General features: G+C 44.9%; 1 protein-coding gene across 1 annotated transcript in view; it reads left to right on the top strand.

Moving 5' to 3' along the window:
• The window catches only part of LOC112125929 (dystrophin-like), a 1,989,526-nt gene that overhangs the window by 840,888 nt on the left and 1,127,744 nt on the right, over nucleotides 1-20,894 (top strand). Inside the window, exons 22-24 of the mRNA XM_026648920.1 lie at nucleotides 14,467-14,612; nucleotides 15,558-15,770; nucleotides 19,246-19,359. Of these exons, the coding sequence (XP_026504705.1) occupies nucleotides 14,467-14,612; nucleotides 15,558-15,770; nucleotides 19,246-19,359 (473 nt within the window). The remainder of the gene's footprint in view (nucleotides 1-14,466; nucleotides 14,613-15,557; nucleotides 15,771-19,245; nucleotides 19,360-20,894) is intronic.

Below are 20,894 nucleotides of genomic sequence, written 5' to 3'. Positions count from 1 at the left end.
TTGGGGCCCCAACTGATTTTCCCCATGCTCACGCAGGAAATCTGTGGCAAAACTGGAAATTGATTACCCAAATCCTTGTCCCATGTCTTAACCAAAAGGACCATCCATCGTTTCTTTGCCACAAAGTAAAAATGTAGATATACTATTTCCCAGGAAGTTAAGAAATCAAAGTAAAATATCACTGTGTATATATATTGACCAAATATGAAGTCCTAGATCAAGTCCACTGTAGGTGGCGTCTGATAAGGCTTTGTATAAATGGGGTGTTTCTATTTTTAAAGCTCCAGGCCCAAAATTTGGGTTCGCAGAGATTGTTCCACTTTTAAAGAAAGGGATAAAGCTTTTCTTCAACTAAACAAATAGTTTTCGGTATTTCTTATCGAAGGGAAATTTTGTCAACATTTCAGTTATATTCAGTGATTGCCTTCAAATAAACCAAATTTCTTATTAAAAGTAAGGGTAATCTGCTCAGGACACATAGGTGAATGAAAAACAGGCACAGTGATGGAGTTAATCATCAAGGCAGAACTTTATTAACTTAACAATGGGGAGGGGCACTATCTGCACACCGTCTTCCATAAATCTGGCATTTAATTGAGTCTAGTTTGACATTACAGCACACACACTATATAATAACTTCGGGTGGAGGCTCTGCCTAACCCCTAGGACACAGCTCGCTTCTGAACCCTCATACCCTCTCATTTGTGAGAAGGGTTAGAGGGTATTCAGAGGGACCTCAGTCTGTGAAGTCTTCAGGTCTGCCCTTCTCCTTAAAGGCAAAAGGTCCCCCAGCCATGTCCCAGCTCTCATTTACCTCAGGAATCTGGTTCTGTCGCTGTTATCTGCCTGGGCCTCCAGCGGCAAGTTGCAATGGACTAACCTTCCTAGAATCCTCCTAGCATTAAAATTCCTACTCTTCATTATTTTAACTTAAACTTTGCTTCCTCAAGGCTGCAAGAAAGGTGGGGAAAAAAACCTCTGGGAATCCCTGCCAATTTGTTCCAACAGGAAAAAATTCCTTCCTGATCCCAAAATAGGTTATTGTTCAGACCCACAGCACTCTGGGAATGCAGCTGACTATCAGGGAGGCTGAGCAGGGCAGTAATAGTGGCAAAATGGCCCCCAGATGCCTGGAAAGACTTTGACTCTCATGGCCCCTTTCTCTCCCCAAATAAATCAAGTCTCTTAATTCCCCAGTCCTGGCTGGCCAATAACTGGTAGAGAAGCCCCACCCCCAGGCCCTCTCCTATATCCACTATGAGGCACAAGAGCTCAGTTTCTACATGACTGGGCATAAGCTCTCCCCTCTATCTCCCAGGAGTTGGTCATCACCAGCTGGTCTGACCAAACTTCCCCTTGCTGAGATGGGAAGGGGCATTTGTATCTTAGGAAATAATGCAACATTTTTCTACTACTGTGTGAGGAACTGCCTTCTAGTATCTGAGGCTGAGGGTCATTAACTTACATTCTTCCTTCTGGGTAATGTTTCATTAGGGTCCTGTCACTAGATTCTACTGCAGAGATACTCTGTCTTCCTGACTTCTGTCCATGTAGTTTTTATGATGGAGCAGAACTCATACTTGGGCACATCTATAGCTGTGTTTATTATGTGGGCTTTAATCCACATATTGATGGTATTGACTCCTGGAATTGCAGTGTCCTGCATCTGAGAAGATATAGCTATAGATATAGATATATAAAAGAATGTAATATTTACATATTTATCTCTGTTTGCCATTTTGCCATGGTCATGAGGTGGGTCCTGGCTGGAATGCCCCCTGTGGCATGCTTGGGGCACAACAGTGTGCCTGCCACAGTTTTCCCCTTTATTCACCTATGCAATGTAGTGTTGTCGCCTTCAACAGCAAATTCAAGCCCATTTTAAATGCCACAGTCCACACTAAAGTCCACTTCGTAGTAAAAACAGTTCCTGTTCAACCCCAAAGTAAAGCAAGGTTACACAATGCAGCAATTTTTCAATCTTATTCAAAGGTCACCATTCCCAGGTCACCCACCCAACAGTCATTAGCCACTCGCTCACAGTTCCTTTAGCTCCTGTTCCAGGACCTCACATTCCAGGTCTTCTACCTGAGAGTTCCAAGACCCACTTCTCTCCGCAACTCTTCTCCCACAGCCCCAGGTCAGATCTCCTGTGGCAGATCCCCCTGCAGTGTTTCTCTCGGAAAGGCCTCTCTCCCTGTAAGTATGCCTGCTCCTGGGATCCACCCTCCAGCATCAAGCCTCTTGTTATGGGCCTAGCATCTCCTAACCAGGCTGGTTCTTCCCCTTCCTCATAGAGGCCTGCGTACAAGCTGTCCTTTTACTCTGCAGTGGTTCCTCAGCCCTGGTCAGTCCTCCCCATCAGCTTTTGCTTTTCCCAGTGGCTCGGTGTACCAGCTGTCCACCTCTGCTTCTTTTGCTGCTGCTCCTCCCACTTCTGCCCCTCCCACCCCCATCTCTCCTTTCCTCTTCAGGCAGCTCTCACCTGCCCTTCTTCCTCTCTGTATCAGTGCTTTCAGGTAGCTCTGGCTTGCCAGGTTTCTCTCCCCTCAGTTGCAATGAGTCACAGGTGCACTGGCCCTGCTCCCTCTTGAAGGGCCAGTGTCACAGGGCCAGTGTCACCCTATGATAGCCATCATGACAGCAGGTGTTTGGTAGAGCACTCCAAAATCCTGAATATTGCAATGATTTCCTAACAACAAGCATGCAATCACAAGGGAGTCTTTCTTCTAAGAGGTGTGCTCCTGCACCACCTCCTTCAGCTAATATTAAAAGTGTAATTGTTGCAGTTGCCTGGTACACCAAAAACTTAGCATGCCTGTAATGTGCCAGGTGTATCACAACTCACAGGCAAGCACAGTAGGTGCTTCAGCAGCTAGGTCTTGTAGGTGCTAGCCTTGGTGGGTCACAGTAACCACTGAAACATGACTAAGATAAAGGCCATTTTATTAGGGCTGGCAGAAAAGGGAAAGTTTGCAGATACTGGAGGCACAGAGCCTTAAAAGATACAGTTCAACTGAGCAATAGCAGTTCTTGTTTGGACCCCTGGGACAGTCCATTCTAGAGCCAGGTCTCTTCAGCCTAGTGCCTGGGGTCCCCTCTCCAGTCCAGTCTATTCGAGCACATAGGAGCTAACAGAGTTCCAGGCACAGTTAGTGTCTCTTATTGTGGCCTCCCTGCCCAGCAATTTGCTTCTTCCCCATAAGTCCCATAGATGCCTGTACCCAATTGTGATGTCTGGCAGTCACAGCCTGTTCTTCTTCGAGTGCTTGTTCACGTCGATTCCAATCAGGTGTGCATGTGCTGCATGCATGGTTGTCAGAAAGTTTTCCCTTAGCAGCTCCCGTTGGGTTGGCTGTGGAGCTCCCTGGAGTGGTGCATTCCTGGCACTCAATATATGACCCACAAGGGCAGTGCCAGGTGAAGGAGTTTGAACTACCCTCCACCTCAGACACTTTTGAAGCCTCCAGGGACTTAATTGAAACAATGGCTTCACAGCCCCAGCTCTGAGGAACAAGCCTCCGGTACCGATATGTCCGGTACCATCTAGAGGCAAGCCAGCTCACAGTCCCTGGCTTGGCACCATCCGCGGCACCGCTCTCAGTCGCTATCAACGTGGCACCGCGCTCCATAAGAGCATCTTCAGCACTGGCGCAACGTTCCCCCTCTCCAGCACTAAGGGTGGACTAGCACTGATCCCTGGCACTGAGAGAGGACTGGCACCGACACAGAGGACCGGCATCGCATCCTCGATCACTGGCACCAATCTATGACACCAGATTCCCAGTGCCGGTCTCCTGCAAGGTCGACCTGGCACCAGTCTCCTGCGCAGGGCCCTTCGGCACCACTTTGGTCATCGTGATCAGGGTCTGCTTCCTCGGACTCTGACGGTGACTCATACTATTCCAGGCTTAGTCAGCATAGGTCTCAGAGATGGCGAAGGGAGGCGCAGCTGACCTGGCAGCCACAGTGGCAGCTCCTGGCACAATAGTCCTTTTGGACCCTGGGCTTCCCATCAAGCCCAGGGCTCCCTTTCAAGGGGTTCATGGTCGGTTACCTCAGATCACCGACTGCCTCACTCTGCCAGGAACAGGCCTACACCTCAGGGATCCGATGCCACCCTGTCCCAGCTGCCCCCTCAGGCTCAGGTCACTGCCGAGGTTACTCCGGCACAGTACCAGCCACAGGGTCAGGCTACAGCCACCACAGGGGCAGGCACTGACCAGGAGGAGGTCAGGGAGCCGGAGGGACAGGAGGACCCAATACCTCCTCAGGCTACCTCATCGTCTTCTCCTGACAAGACTGTGGCAGGGGCTTCAGCTTCAGGCCCTCCGCCGATTGATCACAGGGCACATCAGGACCTTCTGAGGCGGATTGCCCGCAACATGGGGTTGCAAGCGGAGGAAGTGATTGAGGCCGAGGACTCCATGGTGGACATTCTTACTCCCGAAGGTCCATCGTGGGTAGTTCTGCCATTGATCAAGACAGTTCATACTAACACCAAGACTCTGGGGCAGTCTTCTGATGATTCTGCTGACCGCAAGGGGTGTGGAACGCAAATACTTTGTCCCTTCCAAGGGCTACAAATATCTTTCTCACACCCACAGCCATGCTTTCTGGTCATGTAGGCAGTCAATGAGAGAGAGTGACAGGGACAGCCCCCAAATCTAAGGAGGCCTTATTGGAAATCCTGGGAGGTGGGTGGGTGCAAGCCTGCCCACGTCTAAAAGCCCCTCTCCCAGCCTTGCAGGAGGGACCACTGGACCCAGGAACCAACTGAATACGGGGGACAGCTAATAAATAACAGGGGTAGGAGTGAAGGTCACAGGTTCAAAACTAGGGATCCAGAGAACCCTGGACAGCACCCACTGCTCCTCAAAGCTGTCTAGTGAGCCAGCAGACGCCGCCCAGAGGAACTCTTCCCGGATGCATGAAACCAGGGAGGAGCAGAAATAGGCCCCACAGTCGCAGAGCACTCCCTTGTCTAGCATCCTCCTCCTGAGGATGTTGAAGGTGGCCACTTTGGTGAGAACTAGGAGGAGGTCGACGATGTGGCCACAGACAGGGTGTGAGAATATAAACAAGTGCAGCCAGAACCTCAACGGGCGGTTCTGGAGGAGTCGGAATAGGGGCTGCAACCTGGCGCATTCAAGATAAGCATGTGCCAGGTTCTCCCTCATGCTGCAAAAGGGTCAGGTGTTGGGGATGGGGGTGAACCATTCCAGGTACACACCCGTGCTCATGGCTCCATGAAGGAGCCACCAACGGATATCTCCGGTGGGCTGTGGGACCAGGGTGGACTAGAGGCTGGCCCACCAGGGTTCCTCACCCTCCACAGGTGGTAGATAGTCCCACCATTTGGTATCAGGGCAGGATACGAGGGTGAGGAAGTGAAACGTGTGGAACATGAGCGTGTATAGTTGTTTCCTTGGCGCGGTTCAGAAGTGAACCAGCTGCAGGGCATGCAGCTGGCTCAGATTGTTGAAAGGAGGGGGCCAGAAGGGCTTGCGGGACAGGGGCCCGATGAAAAGGTCCGGAGGGCCTGGGGTCAGGGGTGGACGGAGGCAAAAAGGATGGACCTTTTCGGTAGGATTGTCTATGCCACTAGGGGCCTTCAGCTGAGGATAGCTAACCAGCAAGCTATCCTCAGCAGATACAACTTCAACTCATGGGCCTCCATATTCAAGTTTAAAGAGCTGATCCCTGTGGACTCTAGGGCTGAATTCTCCACCGTTGTGGAGGAAGGGAAGGCGGTGGCATGGACCTCACTGCAGGCATTCCTAGACTCTGTGGACTTGGCTGCCCATATCCTCTCCTCAGGCACAGCCATGAGGAGGATATCATGGCTTCAGGTGTCCGGGGCTACCCCTGGAGTTGCAGCAAACCCGGCAGGACCTTCCCTTTGAGGGCGCCAAGCTGTTCTCTGAACAGACTGACTCCAAGCTGCATAGCTTGAAAGATTCCAGGGTGACAATGAAGTCATTGGAAATGCACATGCTGGCAATCCAATGCAAGCACTTCAAGCCCCAACCGCAACAACAGAGCCCATATCCTCCTCAGCCAAGACAGGATTTCTATAGATGAAGGGGCAGGAATGGCAGGCGCAAGCCTTCCAACCTCGCTTTGGGGCAAGGCGAAGGCCAGTCCAAACCTTCATCCGGCTCTAAACAGGTCTTTTGAAGGGATGCCCGAGGAAGGCTCCCCTGTCTCTCCACCGGATTCTTACCCGTGTTTTCTGAATCGTCTTTCCCACTTCTATCGTGCTTGGTCCCAAATAACATCAGACTGCTGGGTTCTTCGCACTGTAGAAGTGGGATATTCTCCCCAATTCTGCTCCTACCTTCCCTCCTGCCCCCTCTTTGGGGACCCTTCTCATGAGCAATTCCTTATCCAGGAGGTGCAGGAGCTCCTCAACATAGGATCAGTGGAGGAGGTTCCTCAGGAGCTATGGGGCAAGGGATTCTACCCCCACTATTTCCTAATTCCCAAGGCAAAGGGAGGTATTCTAGACCTGCGAGGACTCAACAAGTTAATGGTGAAGTTGAAGTTCCTCATGGTCTCCCTGAGCTCTATTATCCTTTCCCTGGATCCGGGAGACTGGTATGTCACTCTCAACATGAAAGACGCACACTTTCACATAGCCATTTGGCCTGCGCGCAAACGTTTTCTCTGGTTTCTGGTCGACCACAAACACTATCAGTTCACGGTCCTCTCATTTGGTCTGTCGACAGCCCCCCGAGTATTCACCAAGTGCATGTCGGTCGTAGCAGCCTTCCTCCGGAGGAGGCAGGTGCAGGTATACCCGTACCTAGACAACTGGCTACTCGGGGGGGTACCAAGGAGCAGGTGGAGTCTCAAGTCCAATTGTTCAGATCCACTTTTGAGAGACTGAGATTCCTCCTCAACGTGAACAAGTCAACCTTATCACCGACCCAAAGAATAGAATTCATTGGAGCAGTGCTGGACTTGGTTCAGGCAAGGGCGTTCCTGACAGAGACCCGATTCCAGGCCACGACAGACATTATCCAAAGCCGCAGGTAGTACCCGACCACTAATGCAAGGGGATGCCTGAGTCTCTTTGGCCACGTAGCAGCCTGCACTTACGTGGTCCAGCATGCCAGAATGAGGCTCAGACCCCTTCAAGCGTGGCTCGCGTTGGTATACTGCCCGGGGTGCGACAGGCTGGACTCGGTAGTGACAGCGCCAGGACACATACTCGAGTCTCTACATTGATGGCTCAACCCTCAGATGGTATGCAAAGGTGTTTCTTCAACACCCCACAGCCCTCCTTGTCCCTAGTAATGGACGCATCAGCTCTGAGTTGGGGGGTGCATCTGGGAGATCTCTGAATACAGGGCCTGTGGTCACTGGACGAGCTCTCCCTCCATTTCAATATCAGGGAGCTCAGAGCAGTGCAACAAGCATGCCAAACTTTCCAGTCCCAGCTGCGAGGCCAGTGCATAGCAGTAATGACAGACAACACTACTGCTATGTTTTACATCAAGAAGCAGGGTGGAGTTCATTCCTCCCCCCTATGTCAGGAAACCCTCCAGCTATGGGAGTTCTGCATAAGAACATAAGAATGGCCATATTGGGTCAGACCAAAGGTCCATCCTGCCCAGTATCCTGTCTACTGACAGTAAACAATGCCAGGTGTCCCAGAGGGAGTGAACCTGACAGGTAATGATCAAGTGATCTCTCTCCTGCCATCCATCTCCACCCTCTGACAAACAGAGGCTAGGGACACCATTCCTTATCCATCCTGGCTAATAGCCATTAATGGACTTAACCTCCATGAATTTATCTAGTTCTCTTTTTAAACCCTGTTATAGTACTAGCCTTCACAACCTCTTCAGGCAAGGAGTTCCACAGGTTGACTGTGAGCTGTGTGAAGAAGAACTTCCTTTTATTTGTTTTAAACCTTCTGCCCATTAATTTCATTTGGTGGCCCCTAGTTCTTATATTATGGGAACAAATAAATAACTTTTCCTTATTCACTTTCTCCACGCCACTCATGATTTTATATACCTCTATCATATCTCCCCTTAGTCTCCTCTTTTCCAAACTGAAAAGTCCTAGCCTCTTTAATCTCTCCTCATATGGGACCGGTTCCGAACCCCTAGTTATTTTAGTCGCCCTTCTCTGAACCTTTTCTAATACCAGTATATCTTTTTTGAGATGAGGAGACCACATCTGTATGCAGTATTCAAGATGTGGGTGTACCATGGAGGGCAGTAAGGGCAATAAGATATTCTCCGTCTTATTCTCTATCCCTTTTTGAATGATTCCTAATGACTCCATTCACCTGGAGGTGTCCTATCTCCCAGGAGCGCAGAACGAGCTAGCAGATCACCTCAGCAGATCATTCTGCAATCACAAGTGGTCCATCCATCCAGATATCCTTATTCCATCTTCCAAAGGTGGGGGTTTCCTGAGGTCGATCTCTTTGCCACCCAGAGCAACAGGAAGTGCCCAATGTTCTGCTCCTTCCAGAAACACAGCCCGGGTTCAATCACAGATGCATTCCTGCTACCCTGGGGAGACTGCCTCATGTTTGCCTTCCCACCGGTCCCTCTCATGCACAAGGTGCTGCTCAAGATACACAGGGATAAAGTGGAGATAATTCTGCTGACCCCAGCATGGCCCCGCAACACTGGTACACCACACTTCTGGACACTCCGATCGTGCTTCCACTCTACCCCAATCTGATCACTCAGGACCACGGTCGCCTCCACCACCCAGACCTCCAGTCCCTCCACCTCACGGCCTGGAAGCTTCATGGTTAAACCCCATGAAGCTCTTATGCTAGGAGTCAGTAAGGGAGGTTCTACTTGGCAGCAGGAAACCATCCACCTGGTGGAAGAGTTGCTGGTGGGCCCAGCAACACCCCCCCCCACTCCAGGTGTCCATACCACTCATCCTGGAGTACTTATACATCTCAAACAGCAAGGCCTAGCAGTGTCATCCATCAAGGTGCACCTAGCTGCTGGGGCCTTCCATCTGGGAGGGTCTGGATGTATTCGCTAACCCCATGGTAAGGCGTTTCCTCAAGGGTCTGGAACATCTATTTTCACAGATTAGACAACCTGTTCCCGCATGGGACCTTAACCTGGTCCTCTCCAGGCTAATGGGGCCCTTTTGAGCCCCTGGCGACTTTTACCCTGCTCTATTTGTTGTGGAAGGTGGCTTTCCTGGTCACCACCACATCAGCCAGGCGGGTGTCTGAGTTAAAGGCTCTGACTCCGACTCACCCTATACGGTCTTCCACAAGGACAAGGTGCAGCTTAGGCATCACCCAGTCTTCCTTCCCAAGGTAGTGTCATAATTCTACACTAGTCAAGACATTTTTCTACCTGTCTTCTACCCTAAGCCTCTCACCAGTATCCAAGAGCAGAGGCTGCACTCACTGGATGTTCGGAGAGCGCTAGCATTCTACATCGAGCGCACTAGGCTATTCAGGAAGTCGAACCAGCTGTTCGTGGCAGTGGCAGATGGGATGAAAGGACTCCTGGTCTCATCTCAAAGAATATCTTCCTGGATCACAGCCTGCATCTGCACATGTTACGAGCTGGCCAAGGTCCCAGCCACAACTCTTATGGCACATTCCACAAGGGCACAAGCCTCGTCAGCTGCATTCCTGGCCCAGGTCCCGATACAAGAGATCTGCAGGGCAGCAACTTGGTCATCGGTGCATACATTTACCTCTCACTATGCTATCACCCAATACGCCAGAGATGATGCAGCATTCAGCAGGCCGGTACTCCAATCAGTGATTCCTTAACTTTGACTCCACCTCCGGTGTAGGGCTTGGGTGTCACCTGATTGGAATCAACGTGAACAAGCACTTGAAGAAGAAAAAACAGTTACCTTCTTCGAGATGTGTGGGAGCTGACCTTATCTGTGAAGACCAAAACAAAAAAAAAGCATTGAATACTTCAGCTTTTTCCACATCATCTGTCACTAGGTTGCCTCCCCTATTCATTAAGGGTCCCATACTTTCCCTGATGTTTTTCTTGTTGCTAACATACCTGTAGAAACCCTTCTTGTTACCCTTCACATCCCTTGCTAGCTGCAATTCCAGTTGTGTTTTGGCCTTCCTGATTACACCCTTGCATGCTTGAGCAATATTTTTATACTCCTCCCTAATCATCTGACCAAGTTTCCACTTCTTGTAAGCTTCCTTTTTGTGTTTAAGCTCACTGAAGATTTCACTGTTAAGCCAAGATGGTTGCCTGCCATATTTGCTATTCTTTCTCCACAGCGGGGTGGTTTGTTCCTGTGCCCTCAATAAGGCTTCTTTAAAATACAGCCAGCTTTCCTGGATTCCTTTCTCCCTCATATTAGCCTCCCAGGGGATCCTGCCCATCAGTTCCCTGAGGGAGTCATAGTCTCCCTTTCTGAAGTCCAGGGTCCGTATTTTGCTACTCTCCTTTCTTCCTTGTGTCAGGATCCTGAACGCAACCATCTCATGGTTACTGCTGCCCCGGTTGCCACCCACTTCTACTTCCCCTACCAATTCTTCCCTGTTTGTAAGCAGCAGGTCAAGAGGAGAATGGCCCCTGGTTGGTTCCTCCAATAGTTGCACCAGGAAGTTGTCCCCAACACTCTCCAAAAACTTCCTGTATTGTCTGTGCACTGCTGTATTGCTCTCCCAGCAGATGTCAGGGTGATTGATGCCCCACCATGAGAACCAGGGCCTGTGATCTGGAAACTTCAGTTAATTGTCCGAAGAAAGCCTCATCTACCTCATGCTCCTGGTCTGGTGGTCCATAGCACACGCCCACGACATCACCCTTGTTGCTCTCAACCGGCTTTTCTCCAGTTTGATACTGGAGCTCTGAGCAATCATACTGCTCTCTTACATACAGTGCAACTCCTCCACCTTTCCTCTCCTGCCTGTCCTTCCTGAACAGTTTATACCCATCCATGACAGTGCTCCAGTCACGTGAGCTACCGCATCAAGTCTCTGTTATTCCAATCACACCATAGTTCTTTGACTGTGCCAGGACTTCCAATTCTTCCTGCTTGTTTCCCAGGCTGCTTACGTTCGTGTATATGCAACTAAGATAACTAGCTGATTGCCCTACTTTCTCAGTACGAATCAGGAGCCCCCCCCCCTTGCACCCTCCCCATGTTTCCTCCTGGTATCCCACTTCCCCACTTACCTCGGGGCTTAGGTCACCGTCCCCCAGCGAACCTAGTTTAAAGCTCTCCTCACTACGTTAGCAAGCCTGCCTGCGAAGATGCTCTTCCCTCTCTTCGTTAGGTGGATCCCATCTCTTCCTAGCAATCCTTCTTCCCGGAACAACATCCCATGGTCGAAGAATCCAAAGCCCTCTCTCTGACCCCACCTGCATCACCACGCATTTACCTCCACACTTTGACAGTCCCTACCTGGGCCTTTTCCTTCAACAGGGAGGAGGGACGAAAACACGACTTGCGCCTCAAACTCCTTTATCCTTCTTCCCAGAGCCACATAGTCTGCAGTGACCCGCTCAAGGTCATTCCTGGCAGTATCATTGGTGCCCACATGGAGAAGTAGGAAGGGGTAGCGGTCCAAGGGCTTGATCAGTCTCAGCAGACACTCCGTCACATTCTGAATTCTAGCTCCAGGCAAGCAGCACATTTCTCAAGTTTCTCAGTCTGGTCGGCACATGGATGACTCTGTCCCCCTTGGGAGGGAATCTCCAACCACCACCCATCTCCTCCTCTTGGGAATGGTGGTCATGGAACCCCCATCCATAGAACAATGCATCTCATACCTTCTGGTCAATGGGGTCTCCTTCTGATCCCTTCCCTCAGATGGCTCTTCCAAATAATTCTCCGCAGTAGTACCTGTGCAGAGAGCCTGAAAACGATCAGTCACCTTTGGTAAAATAATAATAGTGGTTATTATTCCTTCTAGGCAGAAATCAAAAAATGTCCAATAGAGCAGGGTTCACATGTGAAAAACAAGAACCTTAAAAAAGGAAAATCTGTTATTCCTGAAGTACTGAGATATAGTGTAGTACTGAAAAAAATGTTTATTCTGGCTAAAAGTGAAAACTATTGCAAAAGTACATTGTATAGCTGAAAGTGGTGTGGAAAAAGTGAAATGGAATTTACAATGTTCCAGTGAAATGAAAAGTGGCTTTTTAAAGGCAATATTTAATATTTAAATCAGTCTGCCACTGGCTAGTTGAAATTGGTATCTTTTTGATTCTGTATGAATTTTTATTTAGCTTTCTGAATAGTGGGAACCATAATTAATTTAAAATGCAGAAAACTGCTAGCTATGTTTGTATGACTTAAATTATTTCTGGCAGGGTTTTCAAAATAAAAGACTTTTGTAGAGCCTGTTCTAACAACAATGCTAATATGTTTCCATCCAGTTCTGAGATCTGTTCCAGAAGTATTCCTATATAAGGTATTCTTGTGCAAAGAAGCATTTCTCACCGAGTTTATTTTCCAACATGGCTAACCAGACTTTCTGGCCAGGACCCTTCAGAGTGCTCAAGGTGTTTGGTTCCTTTGTCTCCTCAAGTGAAGGATGCCAAAATGGCTTTTTCTCTCTGTTTAGAGCTTCTGAAAATTCATTGACTATGCTTCAAGAGGCAGGAAGGTTTCCTGTGGGTGTAGTCTCTATCCCCCATCAAGATTAGGTGGTCATCTTTCTCCACTTGCCTTCCTGATGGCTTTGTTTACCTTGCATATAAATATGCTTTTCTTTGTCTTTGGTCTCACCTTGCCCAACTTACATCAGAGACACATTCAAGCAAATGGAATCACATTCCTTTGTCTGAAACAGGCATGGCTTAGGCACTGCTTGCCAAATACATTTTCAGAACACATTTTCAGCACATATCTATAAAGTCCTTTGTGGGTTTACCGTACATACAGCAGCAAGAATATGAATGATCAGTGAGTAATTAGTTTTCCAGTGATATGTTACATGCCACCTTTTCGGAATATAACATGACAACAGTGTGCCAGCTGGCTTTGGGATGATCTTAGGGTCACACTTGTCCAAGCCCTGCCTCCCCATGTACACTGCTATTTTTAGCACTAGAATGTTCCACTCCTGGAGCCCTCCCTCTGCTGCAGGGAAAGACTCCCGGAGAGGGGGATGGGCCAGGCAGGAAATCCTATTTGAAAAGACTAATTTAATGGACACTCTGTTCTGACTGGAGAAAAGCAGGAGGAATTCCCTTTCCAGTGTTTTCCAGGTCAGATGTTAGGGGAGACTGGAATTTTGGATGGAGAAAGTATACTACAAGAAAGCAACACTTGTCCCTCACAGCAGCAAGCACTTTTTCACACAAATCCACTGTTACCAGTCATGATGGCCAAGATTTTTAAAAGCAAAAAGTGATTTTAGGTGCCTCAATTTGTGGGTGCCCAACTAGAGATAGCTTACAGGCATTGGATTTTCAGAGGGTGGGTGCTCAGTGCTTTCTGAAAATCAAGCCCCTTTAAGCAATCACAAGCCAAGCACCGTAAAGTTGAGCCACTCAGAATCACTGATCACATCTCAAAATCTTGGTCAGATTGCATTCACTGTTTTATTAGAGTGTAATCAAGATGGCAGTGAAAACCTTATGCAAGTACAAACTTTATCAGTTCTGGATTTTGTGACACAATGAAACATTCTTTCTTTCTAAAATATCTTTTTGAAGACATGCACACTGTAGATATAATAAAGGTACAATAGTTTTGTGGCATTTTTAGTTTGTTAATATGGTGTGGCAGAAATTGAAAAATATTTTATTTTCAAGTGGCCATTAAATCTGTGTGTGATTTCTCAGTGACTGCAGTGCAAGCTATGGTGGAGGGCAGAACGGAGCAACTCTACTTATGGGATGCTCATGTCTATGCCAGATGCTGTCTATTTCAGACATCTGTAATGTCAGTTTAATGGGCACAGTCCAATAAAATTCAGCTTGAATTTCTCTTTTACGCTAACGTTATAAGCTTTTAACAGCTGTCCTAAGCAGAACATTTTACCTTAACAGATATGCTAGACACACTAACATGAGCCATAAAATGGGGATGCCACTTCCTACAGCAGTTCTAAAAGCAGAACTGAGGTCCAAAAAATAGAAAACAAGAGAAGATACAGTGTTCTGTCTGTCTGGTATCAAAAATATCCGTGTTTAGGTATATTGTGCTGTAACTACCAGTAAACTACCAGTACCATCCCACTCTGAAACTAAAGAGCCAAAACATATTAAGTAAAAAAAAAAATGTAAGGATGAATGCATAAATTATTCAAAACGTTTTGTCCTCCAGTACTTCTTTGGGTACATTTTTGAAAAGATCTAGTGGTGAAAATCTGTCCCTATTGAAGTCAGTTGCAAAACTCCGACTTCAAGAGGGCCAAGATTTTACCTAGGACTTCTGAGTATCCTGACAATCAGATACGATTCAGTTAAGAGAGAATGAAACATTTTACATTTCTTCTCCTTTTTCTCCCTGCATTTGGTTTAGATTTTGACAGTTTGCCTCCTGCACACTATAAGGAGACAATGAACACTATCCTTTTGTGGATCCAGCAGTTAGAGACCAAACTCTCCATACCTCAGGTTATTGTCACTGAATATGAGATCATGGAGCAGAGACTCAGGGAGCTAAAGGTAAGTGTACAGACTGTGAAAAAAGCCTTCTGATTGAAAAACACAAGCGGATGGAACTTCTGTTGGCCTAAATCATCATAACTCCATTGAAGTCAATGGAGCTATGACTATTTACACCAGCTGAGGATTTAGCCCAAAGGCTATGGGTCGGGGGGGGGGGGGGGTACTTACTGATATTGAAAAGGCTTCTGAATGTTATTGGAAAAAAGCACCAAGGTTGGTATTTGCGAGTTGAAACAAATACTTAAGGTACTAACCAACTTAGGGGAATAGCTTTTGCATCTCCCCATGAGAAACAAAATGTTCTCAGAGATATTTACAGCACTTAGGCATTCAGCTCGTAATGAATGTTTTCATGTATGCATTAGAAACTAGTGTTATGAAAAATACAGAACATTTACTTCTTTCCATCCCAATCTGCAACTCCTGTCAAATTTCCAAGCAGAGACAGATGTGGGATGAGCTTTGCCAGTGGGCATAAAGCTTCTCTGCATGTGGACTTTTAGTATTGTTTTATTATCTGATGGCTAAAGAGCATTTTGCTGGATGCAACTGCCAATGAAAATAGAGAAATGCAAAGCAGAAAATATCTGGTCTCCATGCTGATCAATATATTGATCAATCCTTGAAGGTAAGTGTATGGTAATCATTGGGGCCATAATAAATTATTTAATGGATTATACAATGTCTCAATGAATTTAATTATCCATGTATTTATACCATTAAAATTAGCAACTGAATGTGTTTCTAATCAGCTGTTTTCTGAATAAGATTAAACTTTTACTTAGGTCATGGTGAAGTGTGTAATTCTTTTCTTTGAAATTATTACAAGAATTGTTCAGCCATTTTCTCAATAATATTTTACTGCTTCTGGGGGGGAAAGTGTTCAAAATAGCTCAGTAAGTTCCAAGTGAATTAATATAATGTTAATTTTTCATGTCACAGGCTTTGCAAAGCTCTCTACAGGAGCAACAAACTGGCCTAAACTATCTTAGCACAACTGTGGAAGAGATGTCCAGGAAAGCCCCTGCAGAGGTCAGCCAGAAATATCGATCTGAAATTGAGGGGATCCTTAGCCGCTGGAAGAAGTTATCAGCTCAGCTGGTAGACCGTTGCCAAAAACTTGAGGACCTGATGACTAAGCTCCAGCAGTTTCAGGTTATTAGGGGTTATTCCTCTTTCTCACACACATACACACCCATCCATCTTCTGGTGTCCAGTGACATGACATAATGTTTATATATGCGTGCATTTTTATATATTTCTGGAAAAGTTAATTCTTGAAGTAAAACAAGATAGAAGGGAGGAGTCTCAAGTCAATCCATGTGTGAGATTCTTGTATTGCAATGGGTATTTGAATCAGAATAAAGGCACTTTAAAAATTCTAAACCTTTGGCAGGTACTAAGGTGTTGATTGACTGATGCAATGATGATCCATTTGGTAGATTGTTATAAGAGTGAAATCCTCACCCCACTAAAATCAATGGAAGCTTTGGTATTGACTTCAGTGAGTCCAGAATTTCACCCAGAATTCTTACCTTTTGCCTGTTTTCGCTTGTGTTGAAAACAATGACAAAACTCCTATTGATTTCAGTGAGAATAAAGTCAGGCCCCCAACACTGTAATCCTTCTAACACTTTTCCATGCAACTCTAACCATCTTGATTTCAATGGATTACTTTTGTCGTCATTATCACTGTTACTTCTATTGTGGTAGAAAGTACTAGAGGTCACTAATCAAGGATTAGGACCCCATTGTACTACACACATAGGTAAAATTATTTATATACAAATGTGCAGGAGTAGAGCCCTAGATTGTTTTCTTCATGGCAGAGATCTTATGTAGACACTAGTTGGCAAGTCATCGGACACCCTGTTGGTGCTCACCAAATGAACAACAAGATTGGGGGAAACCTGGACAAACAAATATTGTAATATGTCATTCATGTCTCAATTTTTAATATATTTCTGTTCCATTTGTATATAATCCTAAAGCACAATTTTCAAATTGATTCTGATTAACCAGGCACCACAATTCTGAAAGTATTCTGCAGAAAGTATCTTTACATTTTTATTCTATCCTCCTTCCATGTAAACGATCACTTAAGTACTCATAAAGGACAAGGGAATCAAAGTAACCCTGAAGCCTTTTCAAGGTTGACCAGCACAATGTGAGTTGTTACATACAGTGCTCCATTTACAATATATGAATATTTCAGTCCCTGTCCTTGGTTTGTTTCAAGTAGAATTTGATTGTTGCTTTTGTGCTATTGATTATAGCACAATAGGATTTTTTGAGTGAGTTGAGATCACTGTTTCCTATTTAATCCAATATAGTCATCTGGTCAAGAATAAATGTTCTGTTAGCAGGGTCATGGTTGGTCTTGTATCCCTGTTTCTGCAAAGAAAAACCCAGTAGCAAAATAACAAAACATTCATTCATCTGATTCTCTTTGACCATACGGGAGTTTTGACCACAAAAAAAAATTATCATCATTAGGTAATGAACAATTTAAGAACTAGTCTTCTCCAGAAGACCCCAACAATCCTAAATTTGGTTTAATTGGTAGCACTTTGATTCTGAAAATAATGAATTTGGCTGTCATAGCAAGACTTGGGTTTGTGTTCATTGCTAATATAATGAAAAATTGGGAAGTACGCTGTTTAAGGTACTATCCTTTCCTTAAGAAATTTAAATTGGATTTTTATTCATAACTGCTGGGTTTCTGGGTAGAAGTTTAGGAAGATACCATTGCCATTTTCAAAAAGACAAACCTCGGTTTCTTAAATAGCATTTCATCTCTCAGTAAAACACTTAGTTTTTGGCAATATAATGTGCACTATTTCTGAGCGTGGATCACTGCACAACAAGTGTACAATTCATATAAAATTCATTGCTTGTATATCCCTCTAGTATACTTTGAGTGTTTAGTTAGCTTTGGTAGCGTCTTAGCTATTGCTTCCTAATGGAGTGTATCGTAGAGGTATATGTTCAAATCACTACTGATAGCAGATAAAGCATATATTCATTTCAGAATGTGATCCATTTATTTGATCTTCACTGTTTTTGAAGAGTAATCTCTGTATCCTGGGTTAACAAAAGGAAATCTTCAAATTGGTCCTTTTCTCTTTAATGAAAAATGTTTAATACATGCATGTTAAAATACTGAAATCTCATAATAAAATATGATTCTGGATTACTTTTACTCCTTAACAACAAAAGTACAGAAGAAATCACTTCATTCACTCTTTTGGTAATTTTGGTATTCATCACTTTTGTATCATTAATTTTTATCGATTCAATTGATTTTGCAAAGTAGCCTGGTGCTATAAAAATGACCAGCTGGTGCATTTTCTTTATGGGTTACCTGATATGTATATTTGAGCAAATTTTGGGCACAATATTATTTAAATGAGAACTGACTGCTTTAAAAATATAATAATTGAATTATTATATTGTGTATAATGCTGAATGTGCATTTTACAGATGTTCGTAAAGCAATACTTTGAAGAAAAAAGTGATACTATTTGAGTGTTAATTTAGCAGCTCATCATTTGTATAACTTGATGATGCTCCTCCTTAGCTGACACATTAGCCTTTATTAAAGGGATAACATAAGCTTCTCACTGACTCCCAAAGGCTAAGCATTAGGTCTTAGAATTAGCATTCAAATGTGGTTGGATCAGGGGATAGAGAATCAGGATTCCTGGACTCTGTTCCTAGCTCTGGTACTGGTTGATTATGTGACATTCAGAAACCCAGTTAGAGTATGTCTACACTGAAGCTAGGAGTGTGCCTCCCTTTGCAAGTAGTCAGACACATGCTAACTCTGCTTGAGCTAGAATGCTAAAAATAGTAATGTAACCAGGGGTAGCATAGATGGTGGGTTGGGCTAGCCACCTAAGTATGTACCTAGGGGGTCTGGGCCAGTTTGTACTCAGGTGGCTAGCCCAAACTGCAACCTATGCTAGCCCTGGCTACACTACTATTTTTAGTGTGCTAGCTTGAGCAGAGCTAGTGCATGTCTGTCTACTCATTCAGCGAAGCGTGCTTCCAGCTGCAGTGTAGACCTGCTCTGTATCAATCTCTGCAGTTAACCTTAGAGAAAACATAGTACTACTTCCTTATTTTGCAAGGGGCAGTTTTTCTACATGGTGGAAATAAGATAGTGAAATAAGATGGTAGTTTCGTATGCTTTTTTAATAATTGTGTAAAAGGAAACTTTAAGTGATGGTGAACCGCAATTAAAGGACAATTTTAAATAGTTGGAGACCCTTAGAAGTGGTGATATATAAGTGAAAGGTGGTATTCTCATTCTTCTTCTTGCTGTTTTCAAAAGAGGAGGGAAAGGGTTTTTGTATTCTTACCATTAACAAATCAGAGAAACAAAATCCAAACTGTTTATTCCTGAAAACAAGAAATGCTGAGACTAAAATGCTCAAAATGCAGGCCAAATGGTGAAAGGCAATCCTCCCAAAAATTTATTTGCTTGTTTGCATTGCTCAAAGTGCTGTGACCTCTTCCTAATTTTAGAATTATATTGTGATGAAGTTTAGTGATAGTGCCATGATGAATTCTATTATCACCAGTCAGTGCTTGTAGCATACAATAGAATGTTGTTTTTAACAAACAGAATGACACTAAAACCCTGAAGAAATGGATGGCTGAAGTGGATGCTTTTCTGAAGGAAGAGTGGCCTGCCCTCGGTGACTCAGAAGCGCTGGAAAAACAGCTTGAACAATGTACAGTAAGTAGTCCTTGTGTACTGGATTCTTTGTGTGTATGTGGCTGGGTGAGTGTTTAAAAGAAGAATCAACCCAAACTTTCGCCTAACTAGAAATAAATTTAAAACTGAATCTCTTGGTTTTGAAGAAAATACTGAAAAAAACAGGAAGTTGAACATACAAAGGGAGTAACACGGATGCTGTAATACTGTATCCTTGTGGTATGTCCAGACTGGACAAAACAAGAAAGTTTGAAACATTGTGAGCTCCTTGGAGCAGGGTCCTCCCTTCTTAAGTATTTGAAAAAGTACCCGGCACTTGAATGAGTTCTACTGCAAATAATAATCATACTATGATGAGCGCACACTTTGCCCCCAAGATATCATCTACTTTTTTTTCTTGTTGCCATTTTGTGGTAGTTTCTCATTTCAGGGAAGCAGGAGGCACAAAGTTGAGAGCCAGATTTGTATCTCTTAGACTGGTATAAATTCAATGCAATTCCACTGGAGTCTATGGGCCTAAATTTGTAGCAAGTGTATAAAAATAAGTCCTTCGGAAGTCAAACACTTCATTAAAAAGCTGAAATTCTCATTGTTGTCCAAACTTTTCTTCTCCTCACCATCTCCATCATGTGAGAAGCTTTGCTGTCCTTCATGGCATTCTTAGTGATCTTTGATTAAATGTTCAGACTCAGACCAAATCTTGTCACTTCTCAGTTTATAACAGTTCTGCAATCTGTTCCTTCCTCTTCCATTTCTATTCTTCACTCCCACTTCCAAAGCCTTTGTTCATACCATGATCCCTTCTCAAGTCTCCCTTCTTTAAGCTATCCAATATTCAGCAGCTGAAATTACCTTTTTCCTCTTCTGTTATGACTCTGTCACCCCCTTTGATGTCTCTTTTCTGGCTTTTTGTCTCTTTCTGCATAAAGTTCAATCTGCTCATTCTGGCATTTAAGTTTCTGCCTGAGTCTCCTGTCATGCTCAACTCACTACCTTTGCTCTAACCTTTTCCCTCCCTTTCCTTCCTTCTACTTTTGCCTTCATTCCTGTTTTCACACTGCTCCCTTCACTTGGCTCACTGCTCTTCTTAAAAGGATGAAACATCCTTGTTTTCTTTCTTCAAATGCCTCCTCAAAACCTATTTCCTTTCCCTTGTTGCCACTAGTGACTTTCTTTCCTATGCAGTCTATTCCTCACTTATCCTACCAGAGCCTGTAATTAAAAATGATCAGAATGTATATGATTTGATTCCTGTACATGACTCAGTTTTTGATTGTTTTAAACATAATCCCCTGTTTCACTTTACTTTTGTTGTACTTTATGCTTTGTTCAATTTAGATTGTACAGTTTTTGGGAGCAGGCTCTCTATTGAGGCCTGCTCTGCTTCATGCAGAAACAGATAGGGATGGAAAAAGTAACTTTATGCCACCTTATGGTATGCCACTACAAATCCTAGCAGGTGACAATACAAAACTTCCATTGACTTCAGTGAAATCTGAATTAGAGCTGGTTAGAGGCTGAGCTAGTCTCTTGTGCAAATTTCAACAGCCTTGGGC

This window comes from Terrapene carolina, unplaced genomic scaffold, assembly GCF_002925995.2.
Source record: "Terrapene carolina triunguis isolate 2854851 unplaced genomic scaffold, T_m_triunguis-2.0 Scaffold22, whole genome shotgun sequence".
In the NCBI taxonomy this organism is placed as follows: Eukaryota; Metazoa; Chordata; order Testudines; family Emydidae; genus Terrapene; species Terrapene triunguis.
This window is presented reverse-complemented; position numbering and strand designations above follow the sequence as displayed.